The sequence below is a fragment of the Barbus barbus genome (genome assembly GCF_936440315.1).
Source record: "Barbus barbus genome assembly, chromosome: 33".
NCBI lineage: Eukaryota > Metazoa > Chordata > Actinopteri > Cypriniformes > Cyprinidae > Barbus > Barbus barbus.
The window spans coordinates 10,106,553-10,129,036 of NC_136761.1; the positions used below are offsets into that span (position 1 = coordinate 10,106,553).

The 22,484-nt window shown below is 34.4% G+C and overlaps 1 protein-coding gene across 1 annotated transcript in view; it reads right to left on the bottom strand.

Moving 5' to 3' along the window:
• Positions 1-12,640: 12,640 nt before the first annotated feature.
• Positions 12,641-22,484, bottom strand: part of LOC306852932 (gamma-aminobutyric acid receptor subunit alpha-4-like) — a gene marked incomplete at both ends in the record, with an annotated part of 33,714 nt that continues 23,870 nt past the window's right edge. Inside the window, 2 exons of the mRNA XM_079390046.1 lie at positions 12,641-13,171; positions 18,976-19,235. Coding sequence (XP_079246172.1) covers positions 12,641-13,171; positions 18,976-19,235 — 791 coding nt within the window. The remainder of the gene's footprint in view (positions 13,172-18,975; positions 19,236-22,484) is intronic.

Genomic DNA, 22,484 nt, shown 5'->3' on the forward strand with positions numbered 1-22,484 from the left:
CCTCTCAACAATCGAACAACCATTCAAAATACCCTAACAACCCCCTAGCAACTGGCAAGTACACCCTAGCAACCACCCTGAACACATAACAACATTTTAACAACCACCCAAAACACCCTAACCCTAGTAACCAGCCAGAATACCGTAGCAACCACCATGAACACCTTAGCAACAATCTAAGAACCCCAAACACCTATAGCAACCAATCAGAACAGCCTAACAATCACCAGGAACACCCTAGCAACCAGCTAAATCACCCAAGCAATCCCCCACAGTGACACTGTGGTGATCTTTGCATGAACAGTACTCATATTTCTTCAGCCAGTTGCTTTGTTTTCAGTGATGTTCTGACAGGCTTCCACATATATATTCATGGAGAGCCACTCTACACTGCATTCATTTGATTCCCCAGAGACTGATGGACTACAGAATGGACTTCAGCTGCTTCAATATATTAAACACAAGAACAAACTCACATGTAATACAGACAGAATGCTTTGCATTACAAAAGAATCACACCATCATACACCCTTCAGAGCATTAGGACAAATGTGAATGACACAGTGTCTTTGTCTCTCATCACATGCTCATGTGAACAGCATGGCAATCAGCTGATCTCTGCAACTGATGCTGCTGTTTCCAGCTCTGTTGCCTGGGTAACAGCAACACTACGAGACTGAAGGAGGAGGGGAGAGAAAGAAAGAATCACTCATGCATAATCTCCCATTAAACTAGCGTTAGATAAACTATACCATAATCAAATAACCATAACGGCCCTTCTGCTCATACCAAGTACTTAACAAAAGCTATAAATCATCATTAGAAATAATGGTCTGTGTTCATTCAAGATACATGTGTACTTTGTCATTTTAATGCATTACATAAAGGAGGAATAAAAGGTAGTGTTAAAATGGAGCAGGGAATCTTGGTTAGTCACTGGAGAGAAAACGGAAGAGCAGGGGACTGGGGATAGTTGTCACACGGACTGCATCTCAGTAACTAAGTTTTTGAATCAAAATTACAATAACAAATGCTTTCTAGCAGTCATTTTGTATGTTGGTTTCTAGTTCAAGATGATTTAGCTGACCTTTTAGTTCAAAATGACATAGCTGACCTTTTGCGACATATGCCCTTTTTTTTGTTATTTTATTTTAATGTATTTTATTTTATTGTTTTGTTTGATTTTATTATTATTATTATTTTATTTATTTTATTTTTTATTTAATTTTTTCATGATGCATTGCTTTACTAATAATCATTCTCCACACCGAATAACACTTAACACTCTCCTGTGCTGAAGGACACTTTTTAAACAAGTGATAATTCAGCACAGAGTTCAAACTGTTCTTAAGAGGAACAAATAAAAATTATGCTGCAGTAAATAAAACTAAAATTACTTTCCTTACTTACTACAACAAGTGTCTTAAAAATCAGTGCTCGGATAGGCTTCAGAGATCACTTCCATAATATTTCCATTTATGAAGTTTAATTATAACTCATAAAATCAGTTTATTTGTATAGCGCTTTTTACGATACAAATCGTTGCAAAGCAGCTCTACAGGAATTTAAGTTTCCACAATATATTTAAATATAAGTTGTAAATGAGATTATTGAAGTAAATAAATTAGATTTTTCTGCACTACAAATTTGGTGTATAATGTTTACTCAGAAATTGGTAGTAAATTTGATAAACAAATACAAAGAAACAGTGATTTTGATAAACAGAAATTATGAAAAAAAAATGAAATAGTATTTGTTTTTTGTAAAACATACTCCCATAATCTTTATTTACAATAAAAAATAATAATAATTGCTTTTAGTTCGAATTTAACTAACTAGCTAGCAAACTAACTAAATAAAAAATAGAAGTTATAATTATTGAATTACATGTACATTTACATTTACTGAAGTACATTTTACAAGAAAAATACACTTTTGTTTTTTCTACACTGAAATTTGTGTGTATATTTTTCACTCAGAAATAAAAAAAAATTACAAAGAAACAACAATTTTAAGAAATAGAAATTGTGAAGTAAAAAGAAAATCTGTAATTTTCTTGTAAAACATATTTCTGTAATCTTTCCATTTTTTGGTTTTTAAAAGTCAAACTTTCACTTTTAGTTCAATATGATAATTGATTCTTCTTTGTAATAAATTATGAAGTATTTCAGAATTAAAACTTAGATCCTTACAAAAAAGTAGATCCATACACCAATTTTTTTTTTTTTTTTTTTTTTTTCATATAGAAGATTTTGACACGTAATAATCATATGACATACAGAACAACCTGGCAAAGCAGAGAAAAGCACAGAAAACATCAAATCATTCCTGCATCTACAACAATGGTGGTTCATTGGTCAGAATCACAGAACAATTCCTCATTGTTTGCTAATAAAAGTCAAGTCCATCCACACACACAATATGCAGGTCCTATTCACCAACGGGGGTTTCTCAGCACTTTTAATTGCTAATTCACTTCAGAGTGGTTTCCAGGGAAACTATAGTTACTATGGACTCACTGCGACTGTCAGAGTTTATCGAGCTTTGCTACACGTTGCATCACATGATAGCAACAGACCTTAACAAACAAACATGCTCACATACTGAAAACCATTAGAAAATCATGATTTCTGACACATCTTCTACTGCATGGATCTTATTGAAATATGCATTATATTATTATACATTAATGTGGTTTTATGCATATGCACAAGTGTTGCCATGGAGATGCAATGAAATGAGTAGAAAGGAGATACATGAGCTGTCTTCTGTGTGTGGATAGTTGACTGTGTGTGTGAGTGGGGTTATCCTAAAATCCACAAGAATATGTGTGTATGAGGGGGCAGAATATGAGAACGTGCTTGAAAGTGTGTGTGTGTGTGTTATTCATGCACTTGTGCAAGAAGCCACGGCAAACATTTCCCGCATAGAGCATAATTACCGTAAGTGAGTTGAGATTCAGACACAATCTGAAGTGCAGCCAACCTGCGCCTACTCTTGACAGCTCAGCATATGATCTAACAGAGGCAAACGCCCACCACTCTCCTCTCCCTCAGATGCCTGAACCAAGAGCATTTATAGCACAAAAATAACTTTCACAGCTGTATCCCAAGAGCCCTTTAAACATCTTAATGTACAGCCGGATTGCTGTCATGGACAGTGTGAGAAAACGTGCTTTCAGGTGTACCTGTAGGATGAACTGGGAAGCTTTAACCTATACTGTCATGCTTGCCTATGAATTTAGTGTTTTATGTTCTTAATACATTTACAGAGCTCAATGTATATTCTAGAGGTCAACTGTTCGCAGGTCAGGCATGATATCTTTTAGAGGAAATTACACTTTACTTAATTATTTACTTGATAAAATCATAAGGAAAAAGTTTAAATTTGTTAAGCATTGTATATATATATATATATAGATATATTTACTAGGATCTTCTCTTTAATTTTAAGGGGAAATGCCCACTTTTCTAAGAATTTTGTCACTAGGAGCAACTATTTGCATTAACAATTTTCATGAATATGGGCCCTGATCGGTCAGGTTGAACATCAAACTCATATTCTCCAAGACAATAAACTCATTAAACAGAAGAAATTATGGTGATTGTTCAGTATAGTCACAAGTACTCATTTAACCGCACTGAGGTGTATCTCACTCACTAGCACTGATGCTGAGATGCTGTCACATTTAATTCATTATTAAAGAAATTACACTGAGCCACAGAAAGAAAGAAAGAGAGGGAGAGAGAGAGAGACGACAATAAACACAAGAAAGCGCCTGCAGTGCATATGTATGTGGCCAGTCCTCCGCTAGCCAAATATGAGGCCAAATCTTATAATCAGAGTATAATTGCTTGGCTTAAAATTGCCTCCCGCAAACTGCCCATTCAAAACAGTCACAATAAAAGCTATTTACTGTTATTACTTTGAAGCAGCTGTTGCCATGGCAGCAGCGGTTATTTTTGGATGGAGGCTGACTGTAATAAAGAGGCCAGATTTGCCTGAGAATATTTTTAATGTGATAATTCTTCTTCAGGAATTATGATAGATGCTGATTGTTTGATTAATGTCTCTTTACGGAGGTGAAGCGCGCTTCTGTCGAAAGCTTGATGCCGTGAACGTGTGCGTCAGTCTGGATTTATCAGATAAAATGGTTCGCCTCTCAATATGAACTCTAATTTGTCAAATCCTTGTCTTCTTTTCTTGTCGTAACTCCCCAGAGGCACATTTTGTTGCTCAGAGGTTGTTCTATCATATCTCAGGAGGCTTAATGGTGTTCTCAATTAAGTTTCTGTGAAGTTACAAGATGTTTCTTCTAAAATTTCTTTGGAGGTATAAAAATAGACTCAAATGAGGCAATTGTTGACGTACATTAAGAGTAGGCTACGTGTGGATACCAGCTCAGATAATTTGGTCTCAGATGAATTTGATGACAGATGCTTGAGATCAAATCTCTGAATTATGAACGTTTGAGATGTTGTTGAGATATCTTTTGAAACTTTAGAGGAGGCGCATGAGATACTGGGGTCTCTGTTGGGTAAAATAACTATACAGAAAACTTTTTTTATGCGCATTGCCCGTTGATTTACATGACAACGGTGTTTTGAGGACCTAAAAATGCTAACTTTTGAAAACAGGACTCAAAGTATACCATTATCGTCTCCATGTTAGCTACAAAAATGTGAAATTGTGAAAACAGTGATGTTTTGCACATCCATACGTGTTTAGTCAAAAAGAGATATAACTTGTGATTTTGCAAACCTTAAAAAAAAAAAAAAGATTTTTCAAAGGTAAATAAACAAAGATTAATTGAAAAAAAAAAGAAAAAGTTATTCAAGTGTCTTCTTACTAAAGTTCATGTTTAATTTAATGTGTTACTTGCTGTTTCTTTGTAATTACAGTGTTTCTCAGTTGCTTTGGCCCATTTTTCAAAGCCTTAACATTCTCTAAACTGTAATTGAAAATGTCTCAACTGTTCGCTGAATACAATAGATACAATTTTTAACAGTAAATGTGCTGAGAAAAGTCAATGCTGTAGTACACAAAAAGAAAATGAACATTTTATTCATACAGTACATTTATTTTGTAGAAATGTGTTACGTCAACTAAAAACTCACCATTGCTTGTTCATTTTTAAGAACTCTATTATCTTCCCCTTATACCGCCACCATACATTCTTATCTTCTAATGCTCTTCCACAATAAGATCAGGATTTTTAGTTTACATGTACCACATTTCTACAGATAAATGTAATGTATAAATCTAAATGTATTTATACAGCATTGCTGTAGCTGCTGCTGTTTCGGGTTGTGACGTTTCTCCTTGTTCAAATATAGCAGTGATTGTATTTGGCAAACTCTATTCTTCTAAACTCGGTTAATTCGCAAGAGTCTGACTCCACAAAAACCTTCCCAAAATTTCTCGAAAGTTGAAAAAATGTCATAGTGTGCAACCGCCCTTTTGCAACCCCATTGGCAAGCCATCTGCCAATTTAGCAGGCATTACATCCCTTCCATGTCAGATATTTATGGAACACAGACACATATCTGACAGATTTTGATAACTGAATTGGATCATTTTGCATGTGATAGCTCAAACAATAAAAGAATGTTTAAAAGTTGTGAAGAGTTTGAGTTGATTCTCAGTTTTGACCAACAAGCCTTGCACATTTAGTTATTGTGCGAATTGCAAACAATTGTACTTAATTATTTGCACACTTGAAAAAACACATGCAATTTGCCTAAATCAATAAGAAATTCCAATATGAGCCAAAATCAATAAGGAATTAAATTCTGAGCCTAAATCAATAAGGAATTAAATTCTGAGCCTAAATCAATTAGGAATTAAATTCTGAGCCAAAATCAATAAGGAATTAAATTCTGAGCCTAAATCAATAAGGAATTCAAATCTGATGTAAACAAGAAACTGATGTAAACAAGAACTGTTTAGACATCTGTTTAGACATCTGAACTTATTGTTTTGAGGGAATTGAGCCAAAGCTATTGAGAAAAACAGTCAGTGAAATTTAATAGAAATTTTTGAGTGAAAATTTCTAAACCAATACATTCTTTAGAGAATAAATCTCAGCACACAAGCTCACATGTTGAAATGAAAAATATAGAAATAAGGATCATCTAAAGACACAAGGACGTATTGTTTATACATGACAGATGTATGTTTATTTTTTTTTCTCTTTCCTCATTGGACCGTGAGCGATGACCTCATCATTGCGAGATCACAGGCACCTGTTCATCAGTTCTGAAGTAGTTTTCTTGCATAGGGCAGTAAGTAAAGAATATTCATAATAATAATATATACACTACAAAACACTGATTGTATATTTTCTTCATTTTTATAAACAGACATTCAGTTACTTAATGAGTTATATACAGAGGAAGCAGTGTGATTTTTTTTCCTCCAGGTCGGAGCTCGACAAATGAATCCAAACAAAATCCATTTCCCACTCAATAGCTGTTAGTCCATGTTTTCTTCCCCCTCTTTGTGTTACATCTCTCTTCTTTTTGGGCTCCATCCAGAGGAAGATTATGGATATTTGTTCTTATCACCGCCAACATGATAAACTCTGTAGGGCATGATAAACACAATCTCTCTGTCTTTCTGTCTCCAGCAATACATGATGTACTCTAGTTTATCGGTTTAGACAGCTACTGGCCCCGAGACACTCTCATTCACTCCGTGGAGTCTTTTGAGTGGCAATACAAATGACTTCTTCACTTTCTGTGTTCAAAAAGGCTTATAAAAACAATTTTTTATTGTGATAAGCAATAATTAGAAAATGACTGATCACAATGGTTTTGCAGATTAAAGAAAGACAAAGAAATTGAATTTAAAAAGTGAGCCTGCTGAAGTTTCCTTTCTAGATGCATGTGGCGCACGCAGATCTGTGTTCACTGGATTCACTCCTAAAATAAAGCATCCACTTAGAACCAATAAGGGTGCAGTCTGTTGCCATAGAAGAACGTTCTAAGAAGAACCTTCTAAGTTCCTCAAAAAACTTTTCACTGTCTGGATGAATCTCACAAAGCCCATAAAGAACGTGTCTGTGTCATATTTCATAAAAGAAAAAAGAAAAAAAGAAAAGAAATGAAGTCATCATGATTTTTGTGTGATTTAAAAAAAAAATTAAAATTGTATTAAACAAGAATAATAATAATAACAATAATACATTTAATATTTAACTATTCATACATCATATTTATTTGTACTGTCTTTGCTGACTTAAAAAGAATAATATTAAAACAAAATAATAATATAATAAGAATCACCATATTAGGAATTACCAAACAATAAAAAACAAAAAACAAAAACAAATGAATGAATGAGCAGTTTGTCACAATTACAGCAGTGAGAATAATGTCTAACATAATGTCTTAAAAATAGGCTTTATTTTTTTGATGCAAAATTTAATTTCTTTTTTCCTCTGTGATATTGAGGTGAATGTGACCTGAAAGTTTTTCCTGGCTTGTTTCAATCTCCAAAAGACTACGTAGCAAGTCATAAACCATCTACAGTGAAAATGGCTTTTTTTTTTTTTTTAGACAAATGTTCTTTGTTGTACCTCAGATGAACTTTATTTTTGAAACTCTTAGGTTTTTCTTAAGGGTGTTAGTGTGCTCAGTACGGGCCAGGACATTTCTGGTCTCTGGGCGTCTCACGTAACATGTCTAATAAAGCAATGTCTCACTGGAGCAAAAGAGTCTTCTGTGTTTGAATGATAAGCTGTGGTGTGCCGGAGGAGATGTGTTCAGGCAAATGGCCCGTGGGGACACAAAGTGGGAAGTTAACAGTCATGCGCTTCTCCCACTTTTACACATACTCAACCCTTACAGCACCAACCTAAATACAGGCCCACACTCACAAATATTTTAAGCCTAATTTCGATATTTTATGTATTTGATTTGCATATACAATTTCTACTCATTAGGATCACACCGTTTTAGCATAAACAAACAAATAAGCATAATGTGACATATTTGTTAGTCAAACATAAATGAAACGGATAAGAAACAGGCAAGATTTCTGAACTCAGGACATTTCAGGACATTATTTGCATCTATTTGATTTTAAATATCATATTTTAAAAATGCATTTATTCAAATCATTTAGAATCAGCATAAATCTCTTCATTGTGAAAACAATCATGTATTTGGTTAAAAAGAATGAATATCGTTAAAATATCTAACTGTGGAACAAGTGATATCCAATTAGTAAAAATGTATGTGATTTAAACAAATTGGATTCACTGTTGATAAATATGTAAACCTGGTTATTAAAACACATTCAGTGTATTAGTACTATTAAAGAAATCATTTATGGTATGACTGACAAATATGCATCACTCTAAGTTTATTAGTTTATGTTAAAACCGCATAATCCAAATGGATGAAAATTTTACATGTAATTCAAATACACCTTAAATTAAAGCCTAAATATGTTTTAAATGCAAAACTGTAGCTCAAGTTTGCTCTTATTTCAACTACAGCTGGTAATTGGACTGAGATACACATGCATGGACTCATGTTTGTGAGTTTAAATGTACATAAACACATATTCGTCATTCTGAATTGATAATATTGTCAGAGAGAGAACAATATACAGGACCATTAAAGTGGCAGGTTAACAAGCTGTGTGTGTGTGTGTGTGTGTGTGTGTGATGGAGGATAAAGGTACAAAGTCAATTTCACACTAGGCTGAGTTCACGGGGAAGCCAGACATTTTGATCATTCCATCACGCTGCTGATAGCCTGTCCCCCCCCCCTCTCTCCCTCTCTCTCTCTCTCACACACACACACACACACACACAGAGAGCGTCACATTAACACAGAGGCCAAAAGCAGAATGCAGTATACTGTGCACAGTATGCAAATTTTCAACACCGACCCTTTGTAAAGACCCCCCCCCCCCTTTGTTACGGTCGCTATGTCCGACAAGCCATGGCACTCTCAACCTACACATCATGTTCTCACTCAGTGAAAAGTACATCACAGAGCAAAGAGAAAACTGACAATACGCAGACAGACAGGACAGAGCAGGTTTCTTTTGGTATGAAACAAAGTCTCAGCTTTCAAATTTTGTCATTTTGTAAGAAATTCAAGCAATACTGTTTGGTGTCTCTTTAATGTGTCGTGACAGATCACTATAGCGCCTCTGTAATTCAAGCAGCAAGTGAACCAATCATCTCTTCATCTTTACTAGTTATCACATGAAATAAACATGAATGAACATCAGAAGGTATCTTGCTTCAACTGTGGAAAGACGTCAATTCACACCATTTTTCAAGTTCAAGTCCATCAACGTTAATTTACTCTCCTGTGGTTTGTTTGTCAGACATAATGGCAGATTCACCATTATGATTGGTCAGATCACCTGTCAATCAAACTCCTGGGGAAAGTCCATTGGCCTACTATATTTAAAAATGTGCAGTATCCATCTGGATACAGTATCCCACAATGAAACACACTATGAAACTATGTGTGCCGAAAGAACAAAGTCAGCCACAAATACAACCAGCCTGATGCAGCCACACTGGTTCACCCAATGTTGTGACTTTTGGGTGTTATGGAAATTAGTTTGAAGACAATAATTATTTTTGCAATTCCACTTGGTGACAATATTGGCACAAAAATGGACTGAAAAAGCAAAAAACATATTTAGGCCAAATTCTGAGATGATAACTAAATGGCTCTTACTTAGATAACCATGCAAAATATTGAGAACATGCATTATTTATTTTCTGTCTTGCTTTTTTGAGATCTACTCACTATTTTTTTAAGCACACAGACATTCCCAGTCCCTCATGTTGTACGACAATGAAATTGAGCTGTTTGAAACGAAACGAAACGAAACGAAACCAAACAAAACAAAACAAAACAAAACAAAACAAAACAAAACAAAACAAAACAAAACAAAACAAAACAAAACAAAACAAAACAAAACAAAACAAAACAAAACAAATACACTACCAGCCAAAAATGTTAATTCATTACTCCATTCTTCAGTATCACATCCTTTAAAAATCATTCTAATATGCTGATTTGCTGCTCAAGAAACATTTTCTTTTTTTATTATTAATGCTAAATACCGTGTGTGCTTTTTAATATTCTTGTGTAAAATTCTTTCAAAAATATAAAACGTAATTATTCATAACTTTTCTCTAGTAGCGTATTTATACTGCATATTGCACTTAGAAATCCAAGAGAAAACAAGCTGTACTATTTTAAATAAAATCTAGGCAATATACAGTATATAATGAGCAATAAGTAGTAAATATTATGCTTATTAAAATGAGTTTTTTATTTCTCTCTCTCTTCAACCAGTAAATTTAAAAGCCTTCTTATACATTTATGTTGGAGACAACACGATAGAAGGAGATTAAAGTTAGTGATTCATTAGATGAACTCTGATGCTTTGTTAACATGTGGAGTGATCGTTAAGATTCAAGTCTAATCGGTGAGACTGTCTGTATCTCCATATTAACTCGCACACAGAAATACCAGCGCATCCACAGTCAAGCACAGGTCTAATAATACACATGCACATTTGTTCTAAGTAATCAAATAATTGTTTAATTAATTGTATAGATTCAATTATATCAAACAAATTTTTTGCCATATATGCTATGACTTATATCGTATTTCAACAGAATGGTGGAATGGATCCATTGAAAAGCTGTCTGCTAAGATCACCCCAAACATCACAGAATCATTTCAGCAGTTTCCTCCACACCACTACTAAGCAGCAAAACATCATGAGTCAAACAAATCAAATTTAAAGGGACAGTTCACCCAAAAATGAACTCGCCTACATGCTGTTCTAAACCCGTATGACTTACTGTCTTCTGTGGAACACCACAGGAGATTTTTTTTCTTTTCAGTTCTTTTTTGTCATCTTCTCAGTAAAAAAAGTGACCATCCTAAATATAAAAGGTTCTTTTTTGGGATCTATGAAGAACATTTAACATCCACGGAACCGTTCCAACCTTCCACCAAAGGGTCTTTATAGTGCAAAAATTTAGACTATTAAAAGCTTTGTCACACTAAGAAAATGTTGTAATAAACTTTCACTGGTTCTTTGGGTAAGCAAATATGGTTCTTCTGTGGCATCGCTGCCTTTTTGACACTTTTAGTTTTAAGGGCTGTCAAGCTCAAAAAACTCCATAAAAATTGTCCATATGACTATTTTCATACAGTATGCTCTATATCCAGTCTCCTAAAAGCATGCAATAGCTTTGCTGTGATAAATAAGCCAACATTTAAATTATTTGTTGATGAATATATATACGTATTCACATCTTTTAAAAAATAGAAATGCAAAAAATTACAACAGCTCACACAAAGCTATCATATGACTTTATTAAGTCATTTGGACTATACTTTTATGGTGCTTTTTTGTCATTTTTGGACTTTACTAAAAATTGTATTTTCTTGTTCCATGGAAACATTTTTGAGTGATCTATACCTTTAACACTGATTTGTGTGTGTGGGGGAACTAACGACTGGTGGATAATGAAGACCTGAACCAATCACTGTTTATATCCAATTTACACGTACAAAAACAGCCCTATGTTGATCGGTGGAGGTTTTCATCGTCCTCTGGCTCTTGTATAACAACATCAGTCTGTTTAACCCTCTTACTGTTCTAAATGACTCCAGAGCCATCTGGCCCCTGTGCGGTTGCCACAGCACCGGGCTCCAGGGGGCTCGTCGGCACATGCTGTGTGCTTGGTATGGTAAAATGCCTTCCCTATGTCACACTTCCTTCTTTATAGCAGAGAACATATCAGCTATAAGACAAAAAAATACTGCAATAATGAGAACGAAACCCAAATCGAACTGAACTAAAAACAAGCCATTCAAATTCAAAAACAAAGAGAGAAAATCATCATTTGTGCTTTAACGACTTAATTTCTAATGACAAAAATTCTTATAGTCTCTTTAAAAAATAAAAGACATGCATATGTGTTTATCACCGATCAGGACGCGCTCCGTTCCAACATTTTCTCTCGGCGAGAGAACACATGATAGATACCATTTATGCCTGATAGTTTACATACACCATAATGTGGTTCAAAATAGATTTAATCACAACTGAAAGAAATAAGTCAGAAATACGTCTTCTTGGCAGACATCCGCAAGGTCAGTTAAGATCTGTCAGGTTTCTGAAAATTCCGTTTCTCTGAATGAAGGATATTTTCCTGAAGTGTCTCTATATAAAAATAGACTAAACGACCCTGGTATTGGTTTTTCTATTCAGTGGCATTGTTCCTTCTTCAGTGTGTCCGGTGATAAATAGGACAGACTGGAAATATGGCTATTCAAACAGACAACAGATACATTTATGATTCATTCCTGTGAGATTGCTTGGATTGTTTTTTAATTGAATTATTTTGACTTATTATAATATATCCACATGCTTAATCTTGTGTACGGCCCTTCTGATTACCAACAAAAAAGTTTTAATATTATTTCACCCAGATAATCTCTTCTGTGCATTTGTGCAGTTTTGTCTGCTGTAATATAATTTTGTTTCTTGGAATTGCTTGTTGACGTAATCCTTAAGAGGGCTCTTTATTTCATTTGAGTTGTAGAAAAAAGGGTACAAACAACCAATCCTGTTCTTGTTAGCCTCCCTTTGCCTCCATGGTTTCTTTGGATAAGTACACCACCCAGTACACCATGTTGAACGCCCCAAAGGACACTGGGAATAAAATACGTGCATATTCGTCGATCTTGCTGGCTCCTCCGGTTGGAGGAGCGGCAGGTTGAGGTGCAGCCTTGACTTCCTTCTTTTTAATATTCTCTAATTTAGGCCCAAGGAGATGGTGAAGAGGGGCGGAGCCTGTGGGCGCGCTGGGCGACGGTTTCTCGGGAACTGTCGGTGTAGAGGGCGGGGCCGGCGGTGTTGTCTTTGAGGCAGAGGATGAAGTGACTGCATTTGATTGGCTGGCGGAACTGGGGCTGAGACGTAATTGGCTGGAGAAACTGTTGGTACCCTCTGAGGTGGAAGATGATTGGCTGGTCAAGGTCGGTTTGGATGTAGCTCCCCCGCTCTTGCTAGATGTTTCGGTTCTTTGGGTTTTCTTGGAGTCTGGTTGAGACTGGATGTTGGAGTTGACGCGTTTTCGTAAGTTTCCATTGGTATCCGAGTTTTGCTGTTGGGTAAAAGGGAGACAAATATAAGTATAATGCACAACAAATGTTCTCAGCTAATGCTGTTTAAGTAGCAATTTAAAAACAAAAAATATTGAAGAATCATGGTTTTTATCATTTACAGTATATACTAAAAGGAATAGTTCACCCAAAAATGAAAATTTGCTGAAAATATACTCAATATACAATCTCAGTCCATCCAATTTGTACATGAGTTTGTTTCTTCATTGAACAGATTTTGATAAATGTAGCATTACATCACTTGGAGTCACCAAATGGAGCATTGCAGTGAATGGGTGCCGTCAGAATGACAGTCCAAACTGCTGATAAAAACATCACAATAAACCACAAGTAATCCACACCACTCCAGTCCATCAATTATTGCCTTGTGATGTGAAGAGCTGCATGTTTGTTATAAACAATTATTAATCATTAAAGAGTTTTAACTTTAAACTGACGCTTCTGTCCATAATCCATAATGCTTCCGCCAGTAATTAAGTCCACCCCCTGTTGTCCTCGCACATCAAAATCCACCAACATATGTGTTTAGAACTGTTTTTGCTTGTAAATGGTGCGTGATCTGTGCATATTTCTCTCCTGATTCAGACACAATGACTTTTTCACTGGAGAAAGCAATATAATGGATAGTTTGAAGTTAAAATATCTTAATGATGGATTTGTTTCTTTTCATTTCACAAGATGTTAGTAGGCACCGGAGTTGTGTGGATAACTGGGATGTTTTTATCAGCTGTTTAGACTCTCATTCAGACGGCACCCATTCACTGCAAAGGATCCATTCATGAGCAATTGATGTAATGCTAAATTTCTTCAAATCTGTTCTGATGAAGAAACAAACTCATATACATATTGGATGGCCTGAGGGTGAGTACATTTTTAGAAAAAAAGTTCATTTAGTTATTAACTAACTATTCTAACTATTCCTTTAAAATTAGCACTGACAGTAGTTTTAAGTTTTAAAACATTAAAGGAAGCAGTGCTACAAAAAACTTTGTCTTCTGTAATATGAAGCCATATAAATCCCAGTTTTGGTTTAATAATCTTTTCTAAATGTGTTGATGACACTATTGCATTGCCACATCTGAGCTGCCAAACTTGCGTTTTTAATGAGAAGACACTCATAAGAGTCTCGCAACAGCTTCTGAATCAAACCGGTCAAAGCTAATCCATAACCCGTTTAAAGAAGCAATTTTATTGCAGCCAAAATAACAACACTTTATTTATTTACATAAATAATATTTCTATACACAATATGCATGATTGTAACCATTTTAAATAAGATATTAGGAACTGAATGAATGAAGTGCACCATGCAGCGAGCATGTGTCTGTAATGTGCAACTGAACAGGCGTCACGCTTGCGGTAATGTTCAGGGCTGTAAGGAGCTTTTATGATCAGATGGTTTGCTGTTTGTGGGTGTATGGAGGAGGTGGAGGGTGGAGCTATTCTATAAACAGCTTTTTTCATATAAACAAGGACAAGAGAGATGAGTCCACTCAGTGTGTGTGTGTGTGTGTGTGTGTTTGTGTGTGCACAAGTGTAAGCGATCCCAATGATATCAAGGGAGGAGATTTTACAGCAGGGGCTGATGGGAAGTCATGGTTGAAAGTGCATTTTTATGAGTTTTTCATAAGCATTAATAGTTAATAAGCATTAAGCATTGACAGTTCAAACACGTTAGTGACCTTCTGTCTGTCTTCTGTGATACTTTTGAGTTTATTGTCTATATTGTACAAAACTCAGAGAGAGATTTGTACAATATAGACAAACTCAATCACATAAATCATAATTAAATCACATAACATGCAAATTATTTATTTTTATTTATTATTTGTATTTATTTATTTAATTCAGTCCTAAATTAAAAATGGTATATTCCACAGAATTCTACAGATTCTCACCCAAAGCCAGCATATAAAATGTGAATAGAAAATGCAGAGGTGAATGTGTGTTTTTATATACTGAGTGCTGTTCTGTACACGAGATAAACACGTATACTGGGATTATAGTGAAGAGAGATTCTTTTTCTTTTTCTCACTGGACCTGATAGCCCAGTTTCACCCTGATATTTTTCACCATTTCCTCTGAGAAATGAACAGTTGGCAAAGTGTAATTGGTGTCTTATTGTGTGTGGAAAATATGTTAGCGCAAGCTGTGAGGAGAGACAGAAAGAGACTTAATACACAACTCTGAGAGACGTAAACTACGTCCAAATTCCTGTACCTACATTCTATATACTACATTTGATGAGGACCTTCTTGTTAGTTGATATACATTCTGTAGGTATGAATGAATGCAAATTAAATATATTTCAGACCCACGAGAAACAATGACACTTTTTTCAGAGCAAAATCTGTGGTGTTAAACAATAACTTATTTTTTAACTTCCTTTAACTACCTTTTTAACTGCACAGCTTCCCTGGTATCTACAGCCACTTACACAAGAACTTCCTGGTTCACAATACTCTATATTTTACAACTAGATCCTCAGCTCTGATGGCCGCATGGGATAACAAAGTGTTGCAAAGTTCAAATCTCAGCAGATGTTGTACTCGGACACAGGGATTGAAAAGGATTGCTGAGATCAACCCATAATGCTGAGTTCACGTCATTTCTCTGATAATTTGTTTACTATACTTGTTTTTTCCCTCTCAAGTCTGTCAAGGAAAAGAACATTTTCTCTTCCGTTCTTTATTCTGGAACAGAAAAACCTATTAAAGGCGGCTCATTAATCCGTGGCCGTGCTGTGGTCAGCGTGAACGTACACAGACTTAAATTGCTCCATATTGGGATTTTCTCTTAATGTTCCTTAATGGGTTCAAATCAAGCATATAAAAACCCAAGAGGGAATTTGATTAGAATGGATTGCGCTCGCTGATAGTGCCGTTTATTTGCAAGCACCGTTTAAAAAAAACAAAAAAAACCCACATATAAATACTTAAAAAAACATCCATTAAAACACAACAGTTAAAAGTTTGGACAATATTAAATTCCATATATATATAATTTAATTATTTATATAAATTTTTTAAAGGAGGCTCTTATTCTCACCAAAGCTGTATTTCTTGGATCAAAAATAAAGTGAAAACAGTAATATTGTAAAACATTAGTATAATTTAAAATAGCAGTTTTCTATTTGAATATATTTTAAAATCTAATTTATTTCTCTGATGGCAAAGCTGAATTTTCAGCATCATTACTCCAGTCTTCAGTGTCACATGATCCTTCAGAAATCATTCCAATATGGTAATTTGGAATTCAATTGATATTAATTATCATTGGTGCTCAATTACTAATAATGGCTCTTATTATCAATCTAAATGATCAAAACAGTTCTGCTCCATATGTTTATGAAAACTGTAATTTCTTATGCTCACCAAGGCTGCATTTATTTAATCCAAAATACAATAAAATGAGTAATATTGTGAAATATAATTACACTTTAAGTTAAATGTTTTCTATTTGAATATATTTTAAAATGTAATTGATTCTTGTGATGGAAGCAGAATTTTTTGTATAATTTATCCTGTCTTCAGTGTCACATAATCCTTCAGAAATCATTCATGCTGGTTTGCTGCTCATAAGACATTTTTTTATCACTATTATCAATATTAAAAAAGTTGTGCTGCTTAATTATTTATTTATTTTATTTTTGGGAATCATGATATACTCCCATCCAAAGGTCTGGGGTAAGTAAGATTACAAATTAATTAAGATTTTAATTTAGCAAGTATGTATTAAATTGCTCAAACGTGACAGGAAACACATTTTAAAATATGAAAAATATTTCTATTTCAAATAAATTCTGTTCTTTTGAACTTGCTATTCATGAAAGAATCCTGACAAGAAGGACCTATCAGACACATTTCACACTTTTAACTGTTAGTGTAGTTAATGAAACTCTAGCAGCACTGAACATTTGGGATGTGAGCACTGAAAAATGTTGTGAATTCCCAGGCTGGATTATTTGTAACGTGTATGAAGTCGAACGTACAGTAGTTCCTGCTACGCTGTGTTCACTGACTGAGTCATACGAGCTCCATTAACCTGCATCTGCTGAGACTTTCACCGTAAAGATCCCCATCCTTCTACTCAGCAAATAAAAATGTGTGTTATGATGAGCAGAAGACAGAGAGGGAGAAAAGGGGGAAGAGAAATATTGGTGATTTGTAAGACTTACAGAGAGCCACCATTAGATAAGGGACATTAACATCTTTAACAGCCTGTAGAAATAAACGACATAAAAAAAAAGGCCCGCAATACATCACATCAGCAGTCTGACAGACAGACTCGCTCTAAGTCTCACAGCTGTCAGCATGTGCCACTTTTAATCCGCCATCTCAGTTTACGCACGATGTCCCAGCAAAAGACCAAATCCACAGCTCACATGCACACTCTCAATGCGCTGTCCCATCAGCTGTAATTAAACTAACATACCATTTGTGACGTTTCTGCTGCAAAACTCCCACGATGAAACTCTAGCTATGAACCGTAATCTTACTCAAATGACTTAACTTGGTGTAATTCCTTCTTTTTTGTATATTGCGTTTACATATCGTACTTTGTTTAATCTATACAAATAAAGCTAAATGAATAAAAAAGTTAATTGCAATTATAAGATAAAACCAAGGACATTTTTTTGGCTGAATCTCATGAAAACCTTTCATGAACAGGTCCAGTTCAAAATTCATCCTCAAATCAGAAGAAAATATAAATATGTAATCACATTTTACATTAAGCAAATCAAGCCTATTTAAAGACTATTGACACTGTTTGAGCTGTGACAATATTTTTATGACATTTTTCCACAAATTATCATAAACGTAATGTGGAAACAAATAATGATGCATTATTTAAAGTTTGAAGTATTTATACATCATGTTATGTTTGATATATTGCCTTTAATTAATGGGGATTTAAAAACAAAATACATTTAAATAACAAATTACTGTTGTGCATCACTGTAACTACTGTAAAAAAGTTATGTAATAATAAAAACATATAGTTGAAATTACCACCGAGAATAATATATAAAAAAAAACAAAAAAAAGTTGCATTACGTTATGCATTACATTAATGATAATTTGGATAGAAAATTGTGCTTAATTGTCATGTAAGGCAAACAAAAATATTAATGGCTTATGAAATAGATTTAATTTTCTTTATGCAAAATTAAAAATATAGATTTTTATTTTATTTATACTTATTTTAACAAATACAATTAATTTTGTGTGCTGCTGATAAAAATAGCAATTAATCTTGCCATAAAATACTAAACATGTAGACTGTATGTATACACTGACAGACTTGGGTGAGCAAACAACACTTCCATCAGTCTTATTTGGCAGAATAATAAAGCATCAATTACACATCTAATGCACATTTTGTTGCACCAAACCTGAAAAACTATTCCTGCTTTTGTTGGTAAGGGAAAAGATGTATTTATTTATTTTTAAAGAAATTTGCCGAAACATCCGCTTTTTCTACTGAAGTACCAGTAAGTAGGAATGTCTCCAAAGCACTTGAAGGCTTGGTAAGTGAAAAAAACAAAACAAAAAAAAATTAAATTAACCAATGCGTCCACTTTTTCCACTGAAAATGACTTTGGAGCTTGTAAGTAAGGAACCTCTCAAGAGGACTTGAAGGCAGCATGAGAACTGTGCAATGTGGTGCATTAATAATTGAATTGCTGTACAATGTAACAGCTCATCGCATCAAATTTTAAAGCCAGAGCTGTGTGTTTTATAATGTATATGTAGTCTCTGTAAGGTGTGTAACATCATCTCACCTGTAGAACCTCCTCTGTGTCTTTAGCTTTGCCTGACTTGGTACTGGCTGTGGAGGCAGCGGCTTTGGCCTGTTTTCTCTTGGCTCTCTCTGCCTGAACGTTGGTGATGTAGTTCACAGCCGCAAACTCGATGAGAGCAGAGAAGACGAAAGCGAAACACACGGCGATAAACCAATCCATGGCAGTGGCGTACGAGACCTTGGGCAGAGAGTGACGAGCACTGATGCTGAGGGTCGTCATCGTGAGAACAGTGGTGATTCCTGTGAGAAATGCACATTAAAAATATGAAAGACTGATAAGTAACAACAAAGTTACTAGTGTGTGTTTACGGTTGTGTATTATAAAAAAGTGTATGAATGTATGTATTCACATGACCTGTGAACCACTTTATTTGATGTGCTTTTGATGATTAAGGTGGTTTGTGATGAGCATACTGCTTTTTAATGGTAATTTCTACTAAATGATAGTACATCATGTGTGTTTCAAAATCTTTATTGCTTATAACCAGATAAAAATGCTTCACCTCTGACTGAAAATCATGAATGTAAACAAACTCTTTGAGTATCACTCCAATCGTCCATAAGTGTCCATTAGTGATTATGCTCTTATTCTCTATATTCCCTCGGGAGTGCTTTAAACTGACCACCGAACAAGAGTGTAATTTACTGAGAATTAAACATAAAGGAAATTTGATGAGCAAAACTATTAGCGCCCCATCAGTTTACCACAAAAGTCCATAACATTAGGCTAACAGAAGCAATCGGTTATTAATACACAGTAAGGCACAATGAAACAATAATTCAAAGAAAGCCACTCTATAGAAGTGATCTTCCACTTAAAGGTAAACAGTATATTAGAACAAGGTTCTTTAGATTGTTCAAATGTTCTTCACATCAGTGGCGTAGCAAGTCAGCCCAGAGCCCATGTGCAAAAAAACTTGTATGGGCCCCCCCAAACGTTATAGTTAAATTGAGCTCCAACTCGGTTAACTTAACTTATTGTTGATTTTTCTGAGGTAAATAACGTTACATGTTTATTCTCAAGCTGTTTTATTTACAGTATAAATGCTTGGAAAAAACATTGAGCGTTTTTTAAAGCCCATTCATTATTTGTAGCAGGCCAGCCACTCAATAACTGCAATAAGCTTTGTTCTTTGCTACTTTTATTATAACACAAAATCAATTTTATGATAAAATACAAACAATAAATGTGCTTTTACACTCTTTAATTTGTTGTGAGATAACTGCATTTGCCTCAGTTCAAGCGGCATGAGACTCAATCATTTTAATTAACCATATAACATGATTTATTATCATAATTTTCACTTTATTCTAAAGCTATCATGACGTTAATCTTATTAATGTATTTATTTTTCAACGTGGCACTAAAACATGGCAGTATTTTTACTGCATGCAAACACAATCTTGGCACAGCGGCCCAAAACTAAACAAATGAACAAAACTACTCACTCATTTTATGCATTCACAATGTCCTTGGTGTATAAATTTAGGCTTTGCGTATTCTCAATGGGAAAAAAAATGGCTATAGTTTTGATAGTCTGTTCTGAGCAATGGTGGTCCGCACATACTTTTTTATTAGCTTAAGTTTTGAAAATGAGCGCTCCGCTGAAGCCACAGTAACAACAGAGAATTAAAATGATGCAAATGTCACTGAAGCTGGATGTGATACTGATGTGACAGTCTTTTCAGCTAGCTACCAACCTCAAACAGTTTTTATTAATTATCATTATTTAATTGTTTTATTCGACAATGCAGTGCTATCTACACCCCCCACACCCACACACACACACAAAAAAAAAACGACGCAGTTCTACGTCAGCAATATAATGAATGCACACAAGATTTACGGAGCCCTGCACATGACATGCAGATATTTATCGTAGCCACGAATTAAGAATTTGTTCCCTTCTCTTAATTAAAAGCTCCGCTTCGGCAAGCCCCCAATCTGCCTGGGCCCATATGCACTTGCATACCCTGCATACCCAACTGCTATGCCCCTGCTTCACATACACCGCACAAATTTCAGCTTTAAGAACTTCTCCAAGCATTAATTTTTTGGTCCGTTTTCTAGGTTTATTTGATTTATTTAGTCATCCTGTGGGCCTGCTATAAAGGCAAAACAAGGTAGATTTCTCCAGCAGTAACACTTTGAACCACCAGGGGGAGTCAGGAATTCATTCTTAACCTGAATGTCTTGAGTTGGAAGCCTTTCTCTCTCGATGAAACTAAACCCTGCCACAGAGCAGTGAGCATGCCAGACGTGAGTCACACATATAAACCAACACACAAATACACACAATCACGGAGGCAGCCAGTATCCCTTCTCCTCCCACACACACACAGAATCTCTCTCGACTCACACATACACCCACATGCACACGCTAATAAAACATAAGAAAACACACACAAACCTCTCACACATCAAGCCAACCCCGCACACAAGACAAACACGCTCTCCTACATATTCTCTCTGTATTCTTGAGTTTGCAAGATGTTAGAAATAAACATGGACATAAAAAGGCGCTTTCACACTATTCATTTGTTGGTTGTTGGTTGGCGTGACAGCTGTTTTGTGTCCGCTTGAAATGAAACCTGTCAAGAATGTGTATGGGCCAGATTTAAACTCAAAATCAAAATAATAAAAAAGATATATTTACTTAAAATAAAACCTATTTTTATGACCATTTATATTGTTTGCATTAGCATTATTTTCATGACAATTAAGCACATTTGCCCTCAATTCTCATTATCATAATGCAAACAAAATCTCATTCTCATTACTGTAATGCGTAAATAAATTATACATGATGGTAATATTTGTTCTACTGCTTTTATGCTGATTTTCATGAAAACACTGCTTTACAGTACTTTTTATATTCTAAAACAGTAAAAATACAACACTACTATAACAGTAGCAATGAAAATCACCTAAGGGAAAAATATTCATTAGCCTACAATAATGAGAATTTGTGGGGAGCGAGTTTAGTTGTCATAAAAATACTGAAAAATAAAAACAACCTAATGGTCCAAAAACAGGCTTTATGTATTAAATAATTTAATATAGTATTTCATGTATCATTTAAATTAAATATATGTAAAATAAGATACATTATAATAAATAAATAAACATTAAATTTAGTATAAATATGTGGGAAAGTGTTTAATTCTCTTTTTAAAAAAATTCTTAGTATTTCAAATTGTATTTAAGTAATCTACATAGGCTATATTTAAATTAAAAAGTGAAAAAAGTTTATCTTATTAGTATAAATTTGTGGGGAATATGTTTCATTTTCATAAATATTGAGAAATAATAACAACCTAAAATAGGTTTAATTTTCCTAAAATTTCTAATTTTAAATGATTTTTTATTTTTTTTATTTTATTAAAATAAATATTAAATAATTTAACAACATTTAATTTATTATTCCATTTATTTTATTTTAATTATTTTATTAATCATTTATTTTATTTTATTTATTTCGTTTAAAA